Source organism: Anomaloglossus baeobatrachus, chromosome 4 (assembly GCF_048569485.1).
Source record: "Anomaloglossus baeobatrachus isolate aAnoBae1 chromosome 4, aAnoBae1.hap1, whole genome shotgun sequence".
Lineage (NCBI taxonomy): Eukaryota > Metazoa > Chordata > Amphibia > Anura > Aromobatidae > Anomaloglossus > Anomaloglossus baeobatrachus.
The window spans coordinates 508,268,491-508,295,608 of record NC_134356.1 but is presented as its reverse complement, the minus strand read 5'-3'; the positions used below and the strand labels follow the sequence as shown (position 1 = coordinate 508,295,608).

At 40.9% G+C, this 27,118-nt stretch overlaps 1 protein-coding gene across 1 annotated transcript in view; it reads left to right on the top strand.

Moving 5' to 3' along the window:
• Positions 1–26,582, top strand: part of HOMER2 (homer scaffold protein 2) — a 321,735-nt gene extending 295,153 nt beyond the window's left edge. Inside the window, exons 8-9 of the mRNA XM_075345844.1 lie at positions 994–1,074; positions 24,821–26,582. Coding sequence (XP_075201959.1) covers positions 994–1,074; positions 24,821–25,009 — 270 coding nt within the window. The 3' untranslated portion in view covers positions 25,010–26,582. The remainder of the gene's footprint in view (positions 1–993; positions 1,075–24,820) is intronic.
• The last annotated feature ends 536 nt before the right edge of the window (positions 26,583–27,118 follow it).

Genomic DNA, 27,118 nt, shown 5'->3' with positions numbered 1-27,118 from the left:
AAACTCTGCGGCCCGCTTAATCCACCTCTCCCCTCGCTACTCCCCAGCCTCGCCACTCTGCCAATCCCTTCACTGGCTTCCCATCGCCCAACAACTCCAGTTCAAAACACTAACCATGACATACAAAGCCATGCACAACCTGTCTCCTCCCTACATCTGTGACCTAGTCTCCCGGTACTTACCTGCACGCAACCTCAGATCCTCACAAGATCTTCTTCTCTGCTCCTCCCTTATCTCCTCTTCCCACAATCGCGTACAAGATTTCTCCCGTGCATCCGCCATACTCTGGAACGCTCTACCTCAGCACATCAGACTCTCCCCTACCGTAGAAAGCTTCAAGAGGAACCTCAAGACCCACCTCTTCCAACAAGCCTACAACCTACAATAGCCCTCAGTCCAGTAGACCACTGCGCAACCAGCTCTGTCCTCACCTATTGTACCATCACCCATTCCCTGTAGACTGTGAGCCCTCGCGGGCAGGGTCCTCTCTCCTCCTGTACCAGTCTGTTATGTACTGTTAATGATTGTTGTACGTATACCCTTTCACTTGTAAAGCGCCATGGAATAAATGGCGCTATAATAATAAATAATAATAATAATCAGTTGATCCTCCAGAAATCATGAGGTTCAGACTGGGTTTGTGCCGTGTATGTACATGGGGAAGGGAAGTGCATAACAATATACTACTAATCACTATGGAGCACCAGTTTATCTCCACTGAAATATGTAGACGGTCTGGCATCATCATTTGGCAATTTAAACTCTTGATTGAGAATTCTCAGTAGAGTGAAGCTGCCACCAGAGGCTTCTGGCAACCATTTTGTCATTGAAAACACATGCACGCTCAGCCGTATAACATGTGTGGGAAATTTTATTCAAATCCCATTATTGACATACACATAAAATATAATTTTGGAAATGTTTTATTATTTTGTAAACTAATTAAACTTTATTTACCCAGAACTAATGTCTTCTTCACTTGTGTCATCCTAGGAACTTGAAGACCTCAGGAAACAAAGTGAAGTGATCCCTCAGCTGATGATAGAATGCGAAGCCGTGTCTGAAAAGCTTCAGGTAAGTGGCACGACTTGCAAGCTCCTTTTATATCTATTATTGGAAATAAAAAATGTAAATATATTTTGCAGTATAATGTCTTGAATAGCATAGTGGAAAAAGGGTACCATGATCTATACCCACCAAATCATTGCCAAAGTGACACTATTAGGCTAAGTTCACATGTCCAGTGATCATTCATTAGAGCTGATCCATTGTCAAAAAAGTTGTAGAAACGCGTCTTTTTTTTTTTTTTTTGTCCATTTTTAAATAACTGATTTTAACTGTATCTGTTTTTTTTAACATTGAAGTCTATGGAAAATGGATCAGATAACTGATTGCTATTTAGCCATCCATTTTTCTTGCGTTTGTAAAGGATCCGTTTTTTTCTTACTTGATCAGTTTCAAATGGAAGATAAATAGAAATCCATTAATGGATCCTTTTTCCATAGACTCCAGTGTTAAAAAAAAACAGATCCAGCTAAAATCCGTTGTTGAAAAACAAAGCTATGCCTGCACAACTTTTTTGCCATCGGATCTCTGCAGGATCCGTTCTAACAGATGATTAATCTACGTGTGAACTTCGCTTTAGGCTTCTGTCTAGAACACTGGGAATATTTCTTTACAAAGGTTTTTGTTTGTTTGTTTTTTTTATAAATGCAGGTACACTTTAAACATTAAAGGGAACCAACCAGCAGAATTTTGCTATATATATTAAAGCCAGTGCCACACTGGCGCTAAGAAGCTGAATGAGTTGATATAGTGGATGCTTGATTGCTGCAAAATGTCTAATCAAGGTTCCAGAAATGCACTCATTGATTGATATGACTATGGGGGTCAGGTCTTGAGTTCTTATTCCGCCCCTGTATGTTTACCTGGCCTTTATCCCCCTTTCACCGCCTTTTCCCTTATGTCCGGCGCATGCGCAGTAGCATTGGGAAGTATTTCATCAACTCTTCAGTTACATGGCGTTGAAATCAACCTCTACGCATATTGCTATCTCCGGCACCATCTTATTAAAGACGGTCTCCTCCTGCTTCCTACGTATCCGATGCTGTTGCTGAGAATGGCGCAGGCGTCCTTGCATCCTTTTTCCTCTTAGTGCGCGCTCCCGCGGTCTTGATCACAATAGAAGAGGAGCCCGCCTAGCCGCAACTCACCGGACCCGAAGCAGACAGGACACCTGGAATCTGGAGACTTCCCCAAAGTGTATGCCGAATTTACTACCCAAATGCTGTGTGACTAGAGAATATTTTTTTTCCTGCACAGGTATCCATTTTCTATGCTCAAATGACATTTTAATGTTTATTTCCCACCGTGGCTAACAGCCTTTTATGCTTAATTATGACTGACCTTGCTCAATAACTTAACAGCTGGATGAAAATTTGCCTTTCAATTAATACATTAATAAGGTTTTGGGATCTAATTTTCCTGTAATAATGTAGCTCATTTAGCGTTTGCTCATTTTGTTATTATGGATATTAGTTTGCATATAATGGCAGAATTTCACACCTTTGGCCATCTTAGGAACATTTGCGCAGAATGAATTCATAACCTTGAGAGGTTCTATTATTTTCCCACTGAAATATTAATGTGCAAGTGTTAAAAAACGAGTTCCTCTTCAAAGGTGATCTTCATGTTGGTTTGCTATTCAAGCGGGTCACTGTCAGATTTCCACATAACATGGAGGTGAAATGAGCAGAATAGCTGGCTGTGAATCCGCCATAGGTGTCGGGCATAGGGGAGACGGAAGGTCACGTCTTAATAAGACGCTTCCATTCATGATGGTTTTCCCATGAGCAGAGCTCCCGTGCCCTGGACACTATAAGAGGCTGCAGGTCACTGTACAGGAATAATTAGATCTGCCTTCAGGTGAGGTGACATCTTTTTAAAACATGAAAGGTCTTTTGGAAAGGATGTGATTGTCTATCCGCTCTGCTTGTGATGTGTAAAGCTCTTCTCTCCATTAGAGGCTATGGAGTACATTAACCTTGGCCTATTAGTATCACAATTTAGCCTGTAATGTAACAGTCATTGACTTCTGATTCCAATTGCTCATATTTTTCCATCTCGATGATTATTATATACAGTCAAATACATTTATCCAGCAACAGTTACCCAGCAATTGTGGATTATTAGCGGAATATGGAGAATAATAAGTTACCATAATGTATATTACTTAGTCTGATAAGGAAATTCTAACACATTACACACACTATACACATGAGTCACACAATACACACATCACACAAACTATACACACGAATCGCACAATACATACACACTATACACATGAGTCACACAATACATACACGCTTAGTACACACCACACTCACACTACACACATGAACTGCACACTACACACAAATCACACAATACACACATCACACAATACACTCACCCACTATACACACATCACACAATACATACACACATCACACAATACACACACACATCACACTACATACACACATCACATACACACATCACACACTATACACACATCACACAATACATACACACATCACACAATACACACACTATACACACCACACAATACACACATACACTATGCACACATCACACAATACACACACTATGCACACATCACACAATACACACACACACTATACACACATCACACAATACACACACTATACACACCACACAATACACACACTATACACACCACACAATACACCCACTATACACACACCACACAATACACACACATTATACACACATCACACAATACACACACACTATTCACACAATACACACATCACACAATACACATACACTATACACATCACACAGTACACACACTATACACATCATACAATACACACATCACACAATGCACACACGCTATACACACAATACACATACATTGAACACATCATACACACACTATACACATCACACAATACACACTATACACACGAATCACGCAATACACACAAATCACACAAACTATACACACGAATCGCACAATACATACATACACACTACACACGAATCACACAATACACACACTACACACAATGCACCCACTACACACAAATCACAGAATACATAGACACTTAGTACATACTACACACATGAACTATACACTATACAGATGAATCACACAATACATGCTTAGTACACACTCACTACACACCTGAACTACACACTATACACACAAAGTACAATACATATGCACTTAGTACACACCACACACTACACACATGCACTACACACAAATTACACAATATATACACACACAGTACACACCAGACTTCACTTATCAACTACACACTATACACAGGAATCACATAATACACACACTATGCACACGCCATACACAGTTTCCATTAGAAAGGGCAGATGTTTGTTACATCTACAATCTATATACAGAAGCATTGGCAGTAGCACAAAATTGCACCAATTTTAATTATAAATATTTTTAGGGGGGTTTCTCGAGTTTTAAAGCACAAGGTCAAAAGTGGCTAGTTTTGGTCTTATTTTATTCCTGCTGTACACCTAAGTATTATATTAAAATTAAACGGTCACCGGGTTTTTGTTTTCCCATCGGAGTTCAGCATAATGTAGACAGAGACCCTGATTTCAGCGATGTGTCACTTACTGAGCTGTTTGCAGTCATTTTGATAGATATTGGAATTCCCAATTCCTCAATTAAACCTATATTTCTATTGACAGATGATGGACCTGAATGGAGGCGCTTTTTTTGTAAATTGAGTCACAGCTTTTATTGGGAACATCTTAGATACAATTTTTCATCACATTTATTCTGTATTCTATGGTGAGCACTTACATTGGGGTTTCCATCGAAATCTCCAAATGACATGATTCAGATGAGACTCTCAATGGACCCATTCCCTATAATGAGGCATTTGGTGCTGAAATTTATATACAATTTTCCTGCACCAAATCTGCATCTTCTGGTAACATGCTCAAATCATGATGCCGTTTTGAAGCGATGTTTTTTTTTTTTTGTTTGTTTTTTTTCCAGAAGATACAGATTTGGTGCAGAAGTATGGTGTATAAATTTCAGCACCAAATTTGTATCACTTGGCAAAAAACACACAAAAAATGGTTTTGACTCCATTTTAGTGCGGTTTTCCGCCAGGAGATGCAAACTTGGGAAGAAATCTGGGGCAGGCATTTCAGCACCAAATTTGCATCTCCTACCAGAAAACTTTACTGAAGCGGCGACAAAAAAACCTTTTTGTGTGCGTTTGTTTTTTGCAAGAGATGCAGATTTGGTGCTGAAATTTACACACCATATTTATGTACCAAATCTGCATCACTTGCAGCATGATTGGGTTTATTTCTTGCTTTTAAACCCTTCAAGACCAATGAGGTATAAGTATGTCATGTCCTTCCCTCACTCAGTGTGTGAGCCCACATCTTTCCCCGCAAGTCAGCTGATCTGATAGGTCAACATGTGCAGCTAACTCTGACAGCGCAACCTAACGCGCTGGTGGGAATTGCTCCATTTTCTGTCTCCATCAGCAGCCTCATGACGTGATCACGGGGCGTCAATGGGTTGTCATGACAGCCAGGGGTGAGAAAAACCCTCACTGTCATGACTTCCTGTGAATGCCGCCTGAGCATCGGCATTCACAGAAAATTATAAGTTTTGCTGTGCAGAGCTATGCATTAGCATGGATCTTTACAGCATAAGCGATTAGACAGTGCAGGCTTCAAGTCCCCTAAGGGGGACTAGTAAAATCAATTAAAAGTGAAAAAAAATTAAAAACAACACCAGAAACCCAAGTTCAAAACACCCTTTTTTTTGCCCCATTGAAAATAAAACAAAACACATATTTGGTATCTCCACATTCAGAAATGCCCGATCTTTCAAAATATAAAATAAATTAATAGGATCAGTAAACTACCTAACGAAAAAAGGCAAAACGTCATAATTATGGTATTCTGGTCTCCTCAACACTAATAAAATGGACACATACAGTTTGCGACTTCCCTGATCCTGACACATGGAATATTGTAATGTCATGCGCAAATCATGGTCAGTTTCGCATCGTTTAATTGCACTGCCATCCTAAAGATAGATCGGTTTATGTTCATAATACAATGATTAAATCTTACAAAGTTCAATTTAAAGTGTTATCAAAATTTGCTCCTATAATAAGTACACATGTACAGTGGGTACGGAAAGTATTCAGACACCTTTAAATTTTTCACTCTGTTTCGTTGCAGACATTTGGTAAATTCAAAAAAATTCATTTTTTTCTCATTAATGTACACTCTGCACCTCATCTTGACAGAAAAAACAAATGTAGATATTTTTGCAAATTTATTAAACAAGAAAAACTGAAATATCACATGGTCATAAGTATTCAGATTTTTTGCTCAGACACTCATATTTAAGTCAAATGCTGTCTATTTCCTTGTGATCCTCCTTCAGATGGTTCTACTCCTTCTTTGGAGTCCAGCTGTGTTTAATTAAACTGATAGGACTTGATTTGGAAAGGCACATACCTGTCTATATAAGACCTCACAGTGCATGTCAGACCAAATGAGAATCATGAGGTCAAAGGAACTGTCCAAGGAGCTCAGAGACAGAATTGTGGCAAGGCACAGATCTGGCCAAGGTTACAAAAGAATTTCTGAAGTACTCAAGATTCCTAAGAGCACTGTGGCCTCAATAATGCTTAAATGGAAGAAATTTGGGACCACTAGAACTCTTCCTAGACCTGGCCGTCCAGCCAAACTGAGCAATCGTGGGAGAAGAGCCTTGGTGAGAGAGGTAAAGAAGAACCAAAGATCACTGTGGCTGAGCTCCAGAGATGCACTAGGGAGATGGGAGAAAGTTCCACAAAGTCAACTATCACTGCAGCCCTCCACCAATCGGGCCTTTATGGCAGAGTGGCCCAACGGAAGCCTCTACTCTGTAAAAGACATATGAAAGCCCGCATTGAGTTTCCAAAAAAACTAAAAGACTCCCAGACTATGAGAAATAAGATTCTCTGTTCTGATGAGATGAAGATAGAACTTTTTGGTGATAATTCAAAGCGGCATGTATGGAGAAAACCAGGTATTGCTCATCACGTGCCCAATACAATCCCAACAGGGAAATATGGTGGTGGCAGCATCATGCTATGGGTGTGTTTTTCAGCTGCAGGGACAGGACTGGTTGCAATTGAAGAAAAGATGAATGTGGCCAAGTACAGAGATATTTGGAAGAAAACTGCTTCCAGAGTGCTCTAGACCTCAGACTTGGCCAAAGGTTCACCTTCCAACAGGATAATGACCATAATCACACAATTAAAATAACAAAGGAGCAGCTTCAGAACAACTCTGTGACCATTCTTGACTGGCCCAGCCAGAGCCCGGACCTAAACCCAATTGAGCATCTCTGGAGAGACCTTAAAATGGCTGTCAACCAATGTTTAGCATCCAACCTGACAGAACTGGAGAGGATCTGCAAGGAAGAATGGCAGAGGATCCTCAAATCCAGGTGTGAGAAATTTGTTGCATCATTCCTTAAGAAGATTCAAGGCTGTACTAGCTCAAAAGGGCTAAATACTGAGTAAGGGGTCTGAATACTTATGACCATGTGATATTTCAGTTTTTCTTGTTTAATAAATTTGCAAAAATTTCTACATTTTGTTTTTTTATGTCAAGATGGGGTGCAGAGTGTGCATTACTGCGATAAAAATGAACTTTTTTGAATTTACCAAATGTCTGCAATGAAACAGAGTGAAAAATGTAAAGGGGTCTGCATACTTTCCGTACCCACTGTATTGATTGAGTTGTGCTAATATAATTTTTAAATTTGCCATGTGTTGCATATATCGCCCCCAAAAAGGCTGATCATCCAGGTACTACTTACACCGCAGTTGCCATTGTAACTATTCTCCATAGATCACATGTTCATTGACAATCATGTACAGTGCAGGCCTGTCAGCTGCCTCCTTCATATCTGTGCTGTGCATCATGTAACATGGAGTTTTTACTGTTAGGGTTAGTCACAAAAAAGGGCAGAGCTTCCATTATTACAATGCATAGAGCTATACAAAGAATCAGCAAAGTGCCTGTGTGTTGGTAACTAAGGAGCAATGTACTGCAAGATAGGGTGTAAATGTGGCTGAGAGGAGAGATATACTACAGGCGGGGGCTTTATACATTAGCAGAAATGAAAGATATTCTGTAGGATGTATTCTGTAGGATGGAGGTCTATAAAGAGTGCTGAAAGGAGAAAAATTATACTGCAGAATGGGGCTATATATAGAGGGCTGAAAGAAGAGCGATACTGCAGGATGGGGCTATATAGAGAGGGCTGAAAGAAGAGCGATACTGCAGGATGGGGCTATATAGAGAGGGCTGAAAGAAGAGCGATACTGCAGAATGGGGCTATATAGAGAGGGCTGAAAGAAGAGCGATACTGCAGAATGGGGCTATATAGAGAGGGCTGAAAGAAGAGCGATACTGCAGAATGGGGCTATATAGAGAGGGCTGAAAGAAGAGCGATACTGCAGGATGGGGCTATATAGAGAGGGCTGAAAGAAGAGCGATACTGCAGGATGGGGCTATATAGAGAGGGCTGAAAGAAGAGCGATATTGCAGGATGGGGCTATATAGAGAGGGCTGAAAGAAGAGCGATACTGCAGGATGGGGCTATATAGAGAGGCCTGAAAGAAGAGCGATACTGCAGAATGGGGCTATATAGAGGGCTGAAAGAAGAGCGATACTGCAGGATGGGGCTATATAGAGAGGCCTGAAAGAAGAGCGATACTGCAGAATGGGGCTATATAGAGGGCTGAAAGAAGAGCGATACTGCAGGATGGGGCTATATAGAGAGGGCTGAAAGAAGAGCGATACTGCAGGATGGGGCTGTGTATAGTGGGGCTGTGAAAGGAGAGATATATTTCAAGATGGGGCTGCATACAGGGGACCCTCAATGGTTACTAAACATTAAATATAGTAGTGTTGTTGAAACAGGATGCAGAATATTCTATATACGGAAAGCAAATTCTGTATTATTCGGTTGAACTAATGTTCTAAATTGAGCTATTTCAGTGCTACCTGGCACTTCTGTTTGAGAGCATTAGCAGGTTCCTAATCTCTAGAGGTTATCAGTAGTCTAAATTATTTTAAGTGCATTATGTAAATTATTTATTTCCTTTGCACATAATGACATTTGCATTCAACACATTGTGCGTTTTGACTTGTTATGGTTGAATTATTGTCATTATTAAAAATGAAATGTAAAGCAATGTCGGCACTGTGCTAACATGAATTATCCTCCTCTATTTAACTGCTGCCAATTCTGTTGTTCTCTTATTTAATATGGGATTTATTGGGTGTAATTATCACGATCCTGGAGTAGTGAGAAGTGACATTAGGCACATCTCCCACGACTAGATTTTGCTTTTATTTCATTTTTTTTGCAAAAAAAATGTTTTATTAAGTTTCCAACTATAAAATACAGTAAATTCTTAAGAGAAAACAGGAAAGTTATATATGAAATACAGTAAAAGGTCCTGTGTAAGTAAATATAGATATAAGTCATATATGTATATTTAAAATAAAATGACTTCTCACCAAAATATACATATGATATACTGTACTATTGGTATTGGCATAAAAGTAGGCGTATGTTATGACTTAACACTAAAGAGAAGTAAGCGAGAAGAATAAAGGAAAAAGAATGGAGGGGGGAATGAGGATAGTTGGTATAGCCAGATACACCCATTTAATGGACAAAGAAATAAGAATAACTTAAAAAGCCATGATGCGGACTTCCTGTTCCGGTCCTGGCTGAGGAGGCAGCATAGAGGAGAAGCTCCCGACACCCCTCTGAGAAACCGACGATAAACAGCATACCCGGGCAAGTGAGCGAGCAGAGAGCAGCACGTCTGGTAGCAGGAAGCACACAGCTATGGAGCGGTACTTACTGAGGAGTGCTGGTGGTGGTGAGGGGCCCTGCAGGAGTGGAGATCCTGACTGCCGGCGTGGAGAAGAGGAGACTGTCATGGCACCGACAAGCCTGATGGAGGAGGAGCCAGAGTCCCCAGTGCAAGATGTGGTAATGGAAGGCAGGAGAGGGAGAAGTGAAGGAGATGAGAGCGGGGGGTCGGGGGAGGATGGAGCAGGAGAGAAATCGCTGCAGGGGATTGCAGAGGGAGAAACACAATGGATAGAGGAAGGGGACATGGAGGAACAAGAAAGAGAGGAGGAGGAGGAGTGCAGCAAGCAAAGAGTGGCCAGAGACGCAGGAGACCGGACTGATCACTTAGACATGCAATATAAGGTGTCTAATCATGATAAATGCCAGCAGAAGCTGCATGTCAGAAACAGTAACATTCCTTCTAAAGCAAACAAGAAACTGCCGGCCACACCATTATCTAAATACTGTAAACAAATGGGGGAGGGTGGAAAATCCCCAGCTCAGAATAAGAGAACTAAGAAACCAGCACCACCTGCAGGCCAAGACAAGCATGCACAAGAGCTCAATGTTGATTATAAAAAATTGGCTGCCGAAGTGACATCACAGCTGTCAAAAGAGATTAAAGTGGCCATTGAAACAGCCATACAAACATCCCTAGCAGCTATGCAAAAGCAGATTAGTGGACATGCATCTAGACTGGCAGAAACAGAGCAGAGAATATCTGACTCAGAGGAGAAAATAATGGCTATGCAAGAGCAAATAGCAGCTCTAGTGAAATCTAACGATTATTTGAGAGATAAAGCGGAAGACTTAGAGAACCGATCGAGGCGAAATAATCTGCGCATTGTGGGGCTGCCAGAATCGGTATCTTTGGGACAGCTGGATAACATATGTGAACAGGAGTTACCTCAGGCCCTGGGCATTAAGGCTAAATTCAGAGTGGAAAGAGCGCACAGAGTGGGACCACTGAGACAACAAGAAGCGAATAGGGGAGAGGACCCAAACCCAAACAAGAAAGCCCCGCTGAGGGCTAGACAAGTGATAGTCAAATATCTTGATTATAAACATAAAGAGGAAATACTGAGGGCCTTTAGAGACAGACAGCGACCATTGCATTACCAAGGCAACAGACTGCTAATTTTCGGCGATTATTCAGCAGAAGTCTCCAGAAAGAGAAAAGAATTCAGCAAAGTATGTTCATTCCTGTATAACAAAAAAGTCAAGTGCCAACTGCTATACCCTGCTACACTGAAAGTCAGAAATCTTAATGGCTCGTTTGCATATTACAAAGACTTTAAAGAAGCAGAGCGTACTCTCATGGCAGAACAAGATAAGAATCAGGCTGATGGACAAAAAAGAGGAAACAATGGAGAAGGGACCAGCAGAGGAGGATCTCCAAGAGGCCCAGGGAAAGACTCGAGAAGCTTTGAGGAGCAATCGCGGGTGGAGAGTAGAGAGGAAAGGAGATTGAGCCCAAAACAACAAAATAATCCTCGCTCGGAACACAGAGACTAACTGTTGGAAATGGTTCATGATAACTGAACTGAACTAGATATTGCTGGTCCTGTTCTCGCACTCTCTCACTCTCTTGATTTCACTCTCTCATGTTCAGTTTTGCTTTCACGCTTGCTATCAGTTTCACTTTCAGTCTTACTCCTAACGTTCAGTCTCACACTCTCACACTCACTCAGTCTCACACTTTTTTTTTATTTTTTTTTTATTTTTTTTTTTTCTCCCTCCCTCACATATTCAGTCTCATTTTCAGTTTCACGCTTACTTTCAGTTTCACACTCACTCTCATACTCAGTTTCATTTTCAGTCTCACGCTCACTTTCAGTACCTCACGCGCTCTGTCTCACTCTTTTTCTCTCGCATATTCAGTCTCACGCTTACTTTCAGTTCCACTTCCAGATTCACTTTCATTCTTACTTTCACTCGCCTTTGTCCAGGAACGACTTCCAGGCGTAAATGAAGTGGATCTGTCTGCTCTGAGTGCGGGGATGACCACCAGAAAATAGAGCTAAGTTGGACTTGAAGTCCTTATAGAGTTTTTGTCATACTGTACTATTTTTGCCATTATTTAAGGCTTGTTCATGTGACTCATGTGAATCCGGGGCTAGAACGTATACTCTAAGGGGGGTGACTAGGGAGCTCAACAGTTTGGCTAGGAAAAGGGGAAGTCATCAGCATGGCGAAAAGAGCCAAAAATTTCCCAGAAGGGAAAACGTGTTCTACAGTTACTTGTTTATTGTTATATTTGTTATACATACAAGGTGGGGAAAAGATATATCAAGCCTGGGGGGCAAATTCTATACCTGGTAATAATTGTCTCGTCTCTTGTGAGTTCAGGGCCCACAGGGGAGGAAGTAGTAAGAGCAAAATACAAAGGCAAATATGGTACAAATAACTACATGGAATGTGAAAGGCTTGAGATCTCCTAACAAACGAGCAATGATACTAAGACATCTGAAAAGACTAAAAACAGATATTGCATTATTACAGGAAACGCATTTGAGGAAGGAGGACTTTTTCCGCATGAAGAAATACTGGGTGGGTACTGTATATGGGGCAGAGGCACAAGGTAGGAAAGCGGGGACAATGATTCTAATACATAAACAGCTCAGCCATGAAGTAGTGACACACGAGGCAGACGACCAGGGACGGTGGCAGCATTTAACAATCATTAGTCCAGCGGGTAAATTAAGTATCTATAATGTTTACGGTCCAAACTCCCAACAGAGCATATTTCATGATGGCATAAAGGTCAGCATACTAGCAGATGGGGAGACCAACATCATAGTAGGAGGTGATTTTAACACAGTTCCAGACTCAGCTGAAGACAGGAGGAGGGGGAAGGAGAGGACAGGGGATGTGGACAGAAGGCCGGACCATAGGGATGTGACATTAGAAGACGTGGGTTTGAAGGACATCTGGAGATTAGCTCACCCGCATGATAGAGAATATACACACTTCTCGCATCCTCATGATAGCTGGTCGCGTATTGATCAATTTTGGATTTCTCAAGGCCTAGTTAATCGGGCACAAGAATGTGTGATAGAAAACATGGTGATATCTGATCATAGTCCGTTGAGATTGGGTATCAAAGAGCAGTTCAAAAGAGGTACAGATATCATATGGAGATTTCCATCATTTCTTCTCAGACAAGATAATTTCCACAGGGTATTACGAGAGTGGTGGGGAGAATTCACAGAGGAAAACAAGGAACACAAAGGGAACCCAGTGCTATACTGGGACACGGCAAAAGCGGTCTTGAGGGGTCGCCTGATTGGATATGCGGCCATGATCAAAAGGAAGACCAATGAGAATTATAATGCCCAGAGTGAAGCAGTGCGGGTAGCATACACAAAGTATTTGGCTAATAGATCTCCCACGACGAAAGACAGATGGTTGGAGGCAAAAAGGGGGTTCGACGAATGGGCAAAAAAAAAGGAACAATTATTTTGGTCGCACAGGGAAGCAGAGCTACATAGATTTGGCAACAAGGCGGGGAGGATGCTGGCAAATTTGGCAAGGGGTAGCAGGAAAATGACAGTGATTTCCAAACTAAAAAGAAAGGGGGGGGAGGTGACCACAGATCCTAAGGAAATTAATAAATTGCTGGGACATTTTTATAGAAAACTATATGGGCCAGGAAACAATGACATGACTGACGAGGCAGAGTGGTTAAGACAAGCGCACTTGCCTAGCGTAACAGAGGAAGATCTGAGTGACCTAAATGCAGATATCACAGTTGAGGAGGTGACTAGAACAATCGGGGAGCTTAACACCAACAAGGCACCAGGCCCCGACGGTTTTAACAGCGAGTTTTATAAGGCTATGAGGGATCTGATCTCGCCAGATTTAACTGCGGTATTTAATGCATTTTTGGAAGGAGAGGAAATTCCTAAAAATTCAAACGTAGCATATATCAAATTACTCCCTAAGGGAACTAAAGACCTGGATGATCCCTCTAGTTATAGACCCATATCACTTATAAACCAGGATTTAAAAATAATATCTAAGATTATGGCTAATAGATTGGCCATGATTCTTCCAAGGATCATTACAGAGCATCAGGTAGGGTTTATTAAAGGGAGAAATGCTGTCACTAATATCCGGAAGACAATACTAGTGGTGGATGCGGTGAGATTGGATCAGATAGAGAGGGGGACAAGACCCGCTCTAGTTACACTCGACGCAGAAAAAGCGTTTGACAATGTAAATTGGAGCTGGCTGGACAAAGTACTAGAGGCCACAGGGATTGTAGGCAAAATGAGGCTTTACATTAGGAATCTTTACGCTAACTCGGGAGCTAGGGTACACACTCCAGGTTTTTTATCAGACGTGTTCCCTTTGATGAAGGGAACAAGACAAGGCTGCCCGCTATCTCCCCTCCTATTCGACTTGGCCATTGAACCATTGTCAAGAATATTGCAGGGCCCGAATAGTTTTAAAGGGATTAAGGTAAGGGGAACTGAAATAAAGACAGCACTTTTTGCCGATGATGTCATACTATATATGGGGGACCCTAGCGTGGATTTGCCACAGACTCTAGCCCTAATTGAAAAATTTGGATTAGTCTCAGGATTGAAATTGAATAAAAAAAAGTGTGAGATCCTGTTCCTAAAATGGGGGGAATGTAAGGGATGGTTGTATATGTGGCATTCCTATAGCACAGACATCACTTAAATATCTGGGAATTCATATAGGAAGAACGGTGGAATCAATTTACGAGATGAATTATGGCCCACTAATTAGGAAAATTATAGCACAACTAAAGGGTTGGAAGGGTCTGCCTCTACCACTACTGGCAAGGTGCCACCTGATAAAAATGATGAGCTTTCCTAGACTGTTGTACCCATTCCAGACGATCCCGATATTGCTAAAACTGAGGGACGTAAATAGGCTCAACTCAGCGTATGCAGATTTTATATGGCGGGGAAGGAAACCTAGAATAAAGTTACGAACATTGATGAAGTCTACGGAGGAAGGAGGTCTTAGTTTCCCGGATGTTCGGGGTTATAACCTGGTGTGTATAATGAGACATGTGTTTGATTGGTTGAGAGGAACGAGCGGGCACTCAGACTATGGCATGGAAGCCAAGTATGCATCACCGTGGGATTTGGCGTCCATTTTACACTCCCCATTGTCCAGGGCGGATGGGCATATAAGGAACTCAATCTTATTCCGAGACACTATGCTAACATGGAAACTGGTAAGAAAGAAATTGGGACTGTCATGGAAAGTATCTAAGTACTTAAATCCCTGGGCATCTCCGAACTTTCCCATGGGACGGGAAAATAAGCTATTTACTAGATGGAAAGAGAAGGGCGTCGAGAGAATGAAGGATGTCATGAATGTGGAGGAGAGAAGGTGGCTGACAGGACGGGAAGTGCTTGACAAGTATGAACTTAATAGCTCACATATCATCCAGTATGAACAACTGAAGCATGGAGTATTTGTAGATTTGGGGGAGCTTGGAAAGGAATTGAATAAGAGTTTGATTGATGAGCTTATGGAAAGTGATGTAGCAAGTGTAAATGTTTCCAAAATTTACCGAACATTTCGGGGAATGCTTATATCTGGGGAGGATAGCCGTACTCTAACAGCGTGGGGGAAGCAATTGAAAGGGCAGGAAGTTGTAGGGGATATATTGAAGGGATGGGTACAGATGCGGAAACATGTTACCAATGAGAGATGGAGAGACACCCAATTTAGAATTTTACACAGGGCTATTATGGGCTTCAACATTCCGGGAAGAGATATGCGGTGTCCTAAATGTCAAAGAGAAAAAACAGATATGCTACATGGACTATGGGAGTGTAAGGAAATTCACAGGTTCTGGAATCAAGTTAGATTATTTGTCCAGGCAACATGGGGAATTTCTGGAAATCTAGAGCTAATGGTGTGGATTTTCCATTCCTTTGAGGGAAGAGTAAGAGGGGGATCGGACATGCCGGGAAAGAAGAAATATGCAATAGTACATGACATAGCCATGATAGCCAAACGGTCCATATTAAAGCATTGGATACAAAGGGAGGGACCATCCATAAAAGAGGTCATCGGGGAATTACATAATTTATTGAGGCTGGAGAAAGTGGAAGTGGAAACGGACAAAGACAGGTTGACACCCAAGTTCTTTGGGAAATGGAGAAATTTCATTGAAAGTCAATTTACTCAGGGAGAAATAAATAATCTGATGACACCTTTTATACAATCGGAATGGTACCTTCTGAATGACAGCCAGGATAACCTGGGTAAATTGAAAATCACGGAGGTGTGGGTTCCGGAGGAAAGGGAGACGAGACGCTAAGGTAGCCACAAGACGTGCCAGAAAATTTGGAAGCATTCGGGGTTGGCTTAGGGGCTTAATGACTCTAATTGACTTGTATCGCGTCTGTTATTTCTTAGTACTTTTGCCTTGGTTTAATAGAGACCATATCAATCAGATAATCAGTTTAAAATATCAAGTTGGGGCATTGCACCCTATTATGTCACATATTGTCAGACAAATGTTTTTCCTTGCGTAACCTTGAATATCTTGTTATGTTTATAAAAAATTGGAAAATTAATAAAAAGTTTTGGAAAAAAAAAAAAAGCCATGATGCGCACTTGGGGAACTCCTTAAAGGGAACTAACCACAAGGATTTTGCTATATGATGTAAAGGCAGTGTTATACTGACACTAAGATGCTGTATCCAGGCATACTTGTTATAGGAAGATCCGATGCTTGGTTGCTGAAATATCTTTATTAAAATTCCAGAAATGCACTGCACTTTGATTGACGTGTGCAGCGGTGCAGGCCTTTGTGGGTTGGGTACACAGTGTAAAGTTCTCCTGCATCCTCTATGGCTTGCCACCTTTGATTTATAATTAAATATCACACCATGCCACCATTGCTGCTGTATTTAAATATTTTTGTAATCCAATTTTTGTGTGATACAACAGCACAAAATAGTCTAAGTTGGGAAAGTGTAATGAGAAAAATATAGGCAAAATTTTAATTTATGGGATTAAATATATTGCCATGTGCATGTATTCACAAGCTCAGTGAAAGGAAGCCCACCTGTGTGCATTCTTAAGTGGCACATAGTCTGTGAAAAAAATACCCCTATCTCTGATGATCCCATGAAACACCATCAAATCCATTATCATCAAATAGAACATGGTACCACAACAAACCTGCCAAAAGAGGGCCATACATTAAAACTCTAAGTACGGGCAAGGAGAGCATTAATCAGAGAGACAGCACAGAGACTAAAGGTAACCATGAAGAAGCTGCAGCGTTCCCAAGCAGAGACTGGAGTATCTGTCCATATGACCACAATAAGCTATACACTCCATAGAGCTGGCCTTTATGGAAGTGTTGCCAGAAAAAAAGCCTTTACTTACAGCCACAAATTGGAAGTCTCATTGTGAGTTTATCAAAATACACTTGGGAGACTCCCCAAATGTATGGAGGAAGGTGCTGTGGTCAGATGAGACCAAAATTGAACTTTTGGCCATCAAACTAAACACTATGTCTGGTGCCAAACCAACACTGCATATCAGGCCAAGAACAACAACCCTACAGTGAAAGATGGTGGTGGCAGCATGATGTTATGGGGAAGTTTTGGACAGGTAAAATGGTTCAAGTCAAGGGGAAGATGGATGGTGCGAAATATGGGAATATTCTTGAGCAAAACCTGTTTGTTAAATAGTGTTGAGTGAGTAGTTAGTTAACTATTCGTACTCACTATTTTGTTAGCGAGTACTGTCCACTACTCTCATATTCGTTACAAGTAGCGGGCGCAATGTAGGTAAATGAGAAATATTCGCTAAGTAGCGAGTAACCCAAAAGCCGTACTTTTTGTGAGAGTAGCGAATAGTATGGCTTTCGTGTTACTCGCTACTTAGCTTTTATTTCCCATTTAACTTACATTGCGCCCGCTACTCTTAACGAATATGCGAGTAGAGCACAGTACTCGCTAATATCATAGTGAGTGCGAATAGTTAACTACTTGCTCAACACCACTGTCAATAATTTGAGGTTGGTTCGGAGACTCACCTTTCAACAAGACATTGACCCAAAGCATACTGCTAAAGCAACATTCGAGGTACGTCCTAAATCATTAAGGGGTAATCACCGCTGGCTGCTGCAGTGAGCCAGTGGCTGTCCCCTCACATGTCTGCTGATTTATTATCGGTAAACTGCGTAGCGGCAAAAATAAATTACATTTGGCAAAATTAAGTGTTTTTTGGTCGTGCAAATTTTGCGCAAAATGCAATAAGAGGCGATCAAAACATAGCATCTGCGCAAAAATACATATATGGTGTCTATGAACGCATACCGACCTGAGGCATCACACAGACACATCAGTTTTACCATATAATGAATACGGTGAATAAAATACCCCAAAAACCATCAAGCAATTGCACTTTTTTTTTTTTTCAATTTTTCCACACTTGGAATTTTTTTTGCTGTTTTCAAGTACACTATATGGTAAAACTTATTGTGTCATTTAAAAATACAACTTGGCCCGCAAAACAGAAGCCATCATATGGCAAAATTGACGTAAAAATAAAAAAATTACGACTCTCTGAAGAAGGGGAGCAAAAAAACCCTTAAAATCACCCGGGGGTGAAGGGGAAATGTGTAAATGTATTGGAGTGGCCTAGTCCCAGCATAGACCTTAATTCAATTGTGAATCTGTGGTCAGACTTGAAGATTGCTGTTCACCAGAGGAAACCATCTAACTTGAAGGAGCTGGAGCAGTTTTGCCCTGAGTAATGGACAAAAATCCCAGTAGCAAGATGTGGAAAGCTCATAGAGGCTTATCGAAAGCCACTTTCCGCTGTAATTGCCGCAAAAGGAGACTCGACAAAGTAGACATTAGGGGGATGAATATTTATGCACACTGAAATTTTCAGTTATTTTGTCCTATTTGTTTGCTTCACAAAAAAAAAAAAAAAAATGGTCACAGGCGTAGCCATGATCTTTACATGAACTGATGCAAACCCTCAAAAAAAAAAAAAACAAACCTTGTGAAATACCAGGTTGTGAGGTAGCAAAACACGAAAAATGCCAAGCGGGTGAATACATTTGCAAGGCGTGGTTTCCTGTTTTTGTGCTGAAGTCTTATTTAAGGAGCCAAAAAAGTTTGTCCTGCTCATCCAATACAGCTCTCTATATTAACTGAAGGATCTTCTTTTTTTTGTCAGAGGAGGAAAATGCTGCTGCTCATCCTCTGCCGGCAAGTAGAAAATAATGGGCTACATCACCAGGGTAGATCACTATAGAGCTAAACTGAGGAAAGGCAGATATGACTGTCTGATGAAGGTGGACACAGAAGAAATATTAAAAAAGATTTTAAGGAAAAATGTAATAATTCTGACATCAGCATAGTTAAAGGGGTATTCCTATCTCCAAGATCCTAGTGGGGGTGGTGGTGGCGGCGGTCAGTAGCAAATGTAGTATAGTTCTCTTGATTTAGCTGTCTCGCTTGCCTCATGGGCAGGGCATTGCAGCTTAAGTACCCATGGTTATGACCACTCACATAAAAGGGACAGTTAGTAGCTAGTGGGTCATAACCATAGATACCTAAGCTGCTGAAATGTCTTGCACATAGCTGTATCTGGAAGACTATACTACATTTCTAATTGGAGGTATTTGCTAATATTATTAAAAAAGCGCAATAGGGTCATACCCAGTAACAAGGAATAAAAGTGTAAGGAAATGTGCTCACCTTATTGGGTTTGGTATCACACAACCAGAAGTAAAGCCTGTAACCAGCTGCTGCAGGGTCCACGTGCTGAAGAAACCAAAGATCACTCGAGAATACTGTAAATGTGGAACTGTTACTGCGCTGCTAGAGATACGACACATATCCAGGAGAGGTAGAATGCAAGATGGTTTAATTCAACGTGTTTCGTAGTGTTACCCCACTTATTCACCAGGAAAGCCACCAGTATGCCCATACTTCTCGTGGATGTGTGTCGTATCTCCAGCAGTGCAGTAACTGTTCCACATTAACAGTGTTCCCGAGTGATCTAATATTATTATTATTACACCAACTAGATATGGGGATAGGACCTTGGAAGACAGACTACCCCTTTAACTTTGCTCAAAGGGCCATAAAATGTTGAACTTTTATTGCAGGTGTGGCCACATGGGTACGGTACAAGTGGACAGTGTTATTTTTGACACTTAGATCCAGTTTTTCCACACTGCAAAGACTAGGCAGAAGGACATTTGTTGGCCTAACTAGACATTTACCATTATCTATAGTAACGAACGATGTAAAAATCAGTATACTTGCCTTCTTATTAGTTCAGTGTTTAGCTATGCAACATAGCTAGAGAAACAAAACATGAACCGCACATCCAAACATCATACTTGGATCTAATGCCGCCCGGCAAAAATGTATATAGTTAACATGAGGTTCTTGGTTTAACATTCTGACCAGACTGTATGAAGCCCACTGCCACGTCACAGCGAACATCTTGAGTGGGTCCCTAACTTATCTACAGTCATGGCCAAAAGTTTTGAGAATGCTACAAATATTAATTTTTACAAAGTCTACTGCTTAAGTTTTTCTAATGGCAATTTGCATATACTCCAGAATGTCACAAAAAGTGATCAGCTTAACAGCAATTACTTGCAAAGTCAATATTGGCTAAGAAAATGAACTTTAACCCCCAAAACACATTTCAACATCATTGCATTCCTGCCTTGAAAGGAGCAGCTAACATTGTTTTAGTGATTGTTCCATTAACACAGGTGTGGGTGTTGATGAGGACAGGGCTGGCGATCAATCAGTCATGATTAAGTAAGAATGACACCACTGGACACTTTAAAAGGAGGCTGGTGCTTGGTATCATTGTTTCTCTTCAGTTAACCATGGTTATCTCTAAAGAAACACGTGCAGCCATCATTGCTCTGCACAAAAATGGCCTAACAGGGAAGAGTATCGCAGCTACAAAGATTGTACCTCAGTCAACAATCATCAAGCACTTCAAGGAGAGAGCTTCCATTGTTGCCAAAAAGGCTCCTGGGCGCCCAAGAAGGACCAGCAAACGCCAGGACCGTATCTTAAAACTGTTTCAGCTGCGGGATCGGACTACCAGCAGTGCCAAGCTAGCTCAGCAATGGCAGCAGGCTGGTGTGAGTGCTTCTGCATGCACTTTGAGGCGGAGACGAGACTGCTTGAGCAAGGCCTGGTTTCAAGGAGGGCAGCAAAGAAGCCTCTCCAGAAAAAACATCAGGGACTGACTGATATTCTGCAAAAGGTACAGGGAGTGGACTGCTGAGGACTGGGGTAAAGTCATTTTCTCAGATGAATCCCCTTTTCGATTGTTTGGGACATCTGGAAAACAGCTTATTAGGAGAAGAAGAGGTGAGCGCTACCACCAGTCTTGTCTCATGCCAACTGTTAAGCATCCTGAAACGATTCATGTGTGGGGTTGCTTCTCAGCCAAGGGAATCGGCTCACTCACAGTCTTGCCTAAAAACACAACCATGAATAAAGAATGGTACCAGAATGTTTTCCAAGAACAACTTCTCCCAACTGTCCAAGAGCAGTTTGGTGCCCAACAATGCCTATTCCAGCATGATGGAGCATCTTGCCATAAAGCAAAGGTGATCACTAAATGGCTCATGGAACAAAACATAGAGATTTTAGGTCCATGGCCTGGAAACTCCCCAGATCTTAATCCCATTGAGAACTTGTGGGCAATCAAGAGACGGGTGGAAAAACAAAAACCAACAAATTCTGGCAAAATGCAAGCATTACTTATGCAAGAATGGACAGCTATCAGTCAGGATTTGATCCAGAAGTTGATTGAGAGCATGCCAGGGAGAATTGCAGAGGTCCTGAAGAAGGGTCAACACTGCAAATATTGACTTGCTGCATTAACTCATTCTAACTGTCAATATAACCTTTTGGTACTCATAATATGATTGCAATTATATTTCTGTATGTGATGTAAACATCAGACAAACACAATTAAAAACCAGAGGGCAACAGATCATGTGAAAATATAATTTTGGTGTCATTCTCAAAACTTTTGGCCATGACTGTAGAGCCTTAAAATGCACGGCACTGCATGCCAATCGCCGCCACAGGGACAGTGCACCAGCAGGGCAGGTGACCTCGTGCCTCATAACACCATGCTGAAAGGCTGGGCCCCCATGACTCCAGGCCACACTGCCCCACTGACACAAAACCACTGCAACAATGGCCACCATACAGGACGAGCACCCATGTGAAAAGAGCTGTACACTCACCTATCACAAGCTCTCAGTATGGAAACTGAGAGCACAAAGGCAGACCCCTCCTTACAGTCTCCTGCTAATAAAAAAGGTTTGTTTAGTTGTAGATCTGAAATTTCCCTAGTGAAATCATTGGCGGTCTTGGAAACTTGATCAAAAGACTTGGGATATAAAAAGATCTTACAATTCTGAACAATTGAAAGGTGTTCACATGCTGGAGGTCAGCCAAGTCTGAGTGTGTGCCATCATACTCCTACCCTCGGGAAACAGAACAGCATCTACAAATCAAAGGCTTTAGTTATTTTCTGCTATTTCTCCTTTTTATTTTATAACTGTTCAGTAGATTTGTGTCACTTCATTGTCTCTTTACTCATTTTTCCTGTAATTCTATATTGAAAGTGAAAACGTTAATAAGTTTGGTCCTTGTGTGCGCTTAAGAATCATAGCCTGTCTGTGTGCCCTTCTCACTGTTGTGTATTTTGGGGACTCTTCACCCTATTTATTTGGTGATAGGTAATGGCGTGTTCTGTATCGCAGGTGTGTGGATTATCACTGTGACCAATATTAGAATTTTGTTTTAAGTCTACTAATTTTTATTTCTATAGCGCCAACATAATATGAAGCACTTTACAATTCACACATTTATGTCTTAAAGTAACTTATTTTACAGGTTGCTACGCTTTTTATATATTTAGTTTTTTTATGGGATAACTCCTCTAAGTAATATAGCTGAGTCATGGCATAGAGATGTTTTCTTCTTGTAATATATCACAGTTGCATAGCAAACAGATGCTAGAGGCTTACTCTATGGAAATCTGTCCCCAGGTGACGTTCTTCTGAGGGATGTCATGTTTCTGAAATTACATGCTCAAAGTCTGTCGTCTAAGGCCTAAATCACATTGCAACACACCCCGACATTGCAATGTACAGCAGAAAGCCCGGGGACCAACAAAGCGTAAATTAAATGGATTTTTATAGTGGAAATGACAAGAGTAAATGATGCTCCTCAGTGTCAGGAAGAGAAGATCCAAAGCAATATTGAGTTGTGAGATACCGTCATGGTCTTAGTGTTGTTTTCTATGTTCTTTCCATTCGATTAGATACTGAATGATCTTGTGAAGCATCTTTTATTCTTGTGAACTTTCTTCCTGTGGAATAAAAATTAGATAGACCGCCACCAATTAGGATGAATGCTTTATATGATACAAGATCCATGCATATCTAGGGCATCTTACTTGAGTTAAGCTACTATTGCTCATTCAGTGTGAATACAGTGTGTAGACAGGTAGATGTTCACTTAGTAGAAATAGACTGAACTGACGAGCAGGAGCGTATGGCTTACTGGTTGTGCGCTGCATATTTCCCTGCAGCTCTTTGCTTATTTACAGTCTCTGCAAAGTATGCTGTGCTGTAGTGCATAAATGTAGTTTTTATAGCAGACTGTAGTGAAAATGCATTAAGTGGAGCTAAGCTCAGACTAGGCCTGGTCTTTGGATTATAAACATGTCCTAAAACAGAGAAACAAAAAAAAAATTATGAAACGCGGCTTCATTGAGTTTCCTCTTCCATACCCAAATCATTCTTTGTCATATATATGGCTGGAAATGGGACCACTAAGTTGTTGGTCCCAATAGCAACTTCTTTTGTTAATACTCTGGTAGTTATATCCATATAGTGTTAGGTAGAACAGAAGATAGTCCCCATGGAAGATCAGTATATGGGCCCAGTGCCTGTGACAGAAGCGGCTTGTTGCTTTTGAGGTGGTAGTTGGCCACTTCAGCTGTGGGACCTCTGTTTGGTTGCACCAATGTTTTGTCCACCCCTGGTAAAAATACCCTTACCAACATTTGATTAAAATTAGCTCAACCTACCCTTTTTGTCATTTCAAGAAAACCATCACATACATATGGTCTCCTGACTCATGAAGGATCAGATCAGGCATGTTCAATTACAACACCCAATCCTTTTGTGTCTCCAAGATATAATTTCCCTGCTAGAGGTGTCTGGTTGTGGCTAACTCTGCTCTGGCCATGGAAAATGTATGGACGCTTGGGCAGTTGGGGAGTCTGGAAAAAGAGAGATCGGTTGTTCAGCTAACCTCTATCTAAGCTATTTAGGCACATTAAAGGGGTTGTTCCTGCCTGCTCACTATGTGACTGCAGACTGGAGAATCCTGACCGTGCACAGTGCGAATGATAAGAGGATTCACAAGTGTCAGAGCCGGAAGCTGCGGTCACGTTGCCGCGAGTATACATTATGCAGACTCCCGGACAGAATCCAACTGGAGGAGCACAGCCTCTCTCAATGCAAGTGTATTGAGCGAGGCCGTACTCCTCTGGTCTGATTCTGGATGGCAGTCTGCATTTTGCATAATCGTGGCCTCGTGACCGCCATTCCTGTCTGACACCAGAGAATCCTGACAGTGCATGAGATACGAGGATTCAAAAGTCTGCAGTTACATGGAGTGACTGCAGACTTGTGGATATAGAGCGGACAACTACTTTAAGGTTAATTTTAATACTATTACCGAAATTGAAAGGATAATAAAGAAATGTAACGTGAAGCCTTATAATGACCCATCTGTCTTTTTTTTCCAGGATGCTGAACAGACCAATCAAGAACTAGAAGATAAAGTGAGAGCACTACGAAAAGAAGTGGACGAAAGTAAACATAGACATGGCCACTTAAAACTGGAACTGAAACACTTCCTGAACATACTAGATGGGAAAATCGATGATTTGCATGAATTTCGTCAAGGACTTTCTAGACTAGAAATTGATAGTTAAGAGTGTGAAATTTGTTTTTTTTTTTTTAATATATATACCCAAGATGAGTACTCAGCAACAGCGGGAGACAGAGGGCTGGAGGATGCTGTGTTACTTGCTGTGTTTGGATTGCTGGTATCAGCTTATTCTCTTGGCAACCAGTAGTGGCCTAAACCTTTGAAGCCATTTTTTACTGTTTCTACAAAATCAGAGCCATCCAAGTTATACAATGCAGCACTCAAGAAATGGTCAAAAAAAGATCTATACTAACTATGAGAAATGTGTGGTGTTTATACGTAACAATTCATAATCTTTGATTCCAGAAACAAGGGATGGCACTTAAAAGGTTTGAAGACAGCATCGTATATCATCTCTTGTGTCCTCCAGTCCCGCTACTCACAAATAAGTTGGAATTGCAATAAGAGTAAGCACATAAAGAACAATGGACCTGAATTCCAGGTTCAGGCCGCAGTAGTTGCAATAAACCTAATATGATGTCTCATGATGGTTAGAGGTCTCTCACTCACCGGTGGTTGAGTCTAGGATAAAAAAGATGTACTAACAGGGTTATCAAAACTTAAACTGCTACAGCTCACTTCTTGGAACTAGAGTATGCCAGAAAAAAATATAAATATATATAGAGAGCCCTCTATTTAGGATATTATATGGAAAATATTGGCGAATAGGTAAACATGCCATTATATTTAACTTCACGTTAGTCATGGCAATTTGTAGAGCATATTTATTATATCGTTATCATACATTGTAATACTTTTATTAAAAGAAAAATAATTTATCTAGTAGTCTATTTTCATAGTGTGGACCTTTCAATTAAATATAAATATATAGCAGAAACGTCTGTAGTATGAGTTGAACTGACATTCATGAGAGAATAGCCTTTTCGTTGACTTTAACCATTTCCTCGTGAAGAAAAAAGATTAATCTTCAAAATATTAATTATTTAATATACAATTTCTAGCAAACTTGGGTATAGTCTGGTTCTAACCATTTAACACTAGAAGTCCCAGAAATTTCGAGCTCCCCCCTGAAGTAAAGGTAGAAATGTTAAATGACCCCTCTCTGGGACTTCTAGTGTTAATGGATGTAGATAAGCCAACTAGGCCTCTTCTCAGGCAGACAAGAAGTAATCTTTAATTTGCACAAGACAAATAAAATGCACAATATGCTCTTCCACTTGATCTCCACTCTTAGAACTTTTTTTCAAGAGTTTGGCCTAAAATCTCCAAATTGCTCAGTGGTGTTCCAGACTCTTTATTCCCAGTTATGTAGCTGGCATGATGGGACTGCCATGCTAATGCCTTATAAACATGGAACACGCGTCTGAAAACATGTATACTTTCCCTCTTATTCTATAATAAAGGATGTTTTGTTGTGGTTGGTATACCAATCATTTGTATCGAGGTTTGTAGAAGCCATGGTTGAACTGTCTTTACTTTCACAGACCTCAAAGTTTTTATTTTAATGTATACAGGGCTGTTCCTTAAAAAGCAAACTATAGAGTATTCTGCCTCATTGTTCTATAATGTAATTTATATTGTACTGAAAAGCAAATAAAATGTTTGTTGAAAAGTAATTGTTTGGTGGATCCATTACCTGGAATAACCTTATGTAACTCATGAAGCAACCTTTCTTGTAAAAGTGTGTTGGGAAAAAAGTCACTCGCTCTTTGCCTTTTTTTATTTGTTGAGAATGATGGAAAGGGTGGCATGTGCCATATTCCCTACTACTGAAAGCGTACTGAGAGAAGGTTTCCACAGCAGCAAGCAGCTTCTCAAGTGGACTCTTAAGTGTGGGGTGGGGTAGGGATGCCCCCATATACATAAAAAAGGGGGACATTCCAAATCTATTGGTGAGCGTGATTAAAGGTATTGTTCAGGAATATTTATTTTCTATCATGAAACTAACAAATACAAGAAGACTTGCCCTCTACAGGTCGATTGATACCTCTACAGAACTGCCACGGTCTTTATTGACTAGCTGTAGCGGTATTGTCACAACTAAACCACTTGTGATCACTGTTGCCAATCATTGGTCTCAGCCACTCTGCAATTATAAAAGTGTAAATGTCATAAACACTTTAAAAATGTCACCCCTGTGGTGTGTCAATAA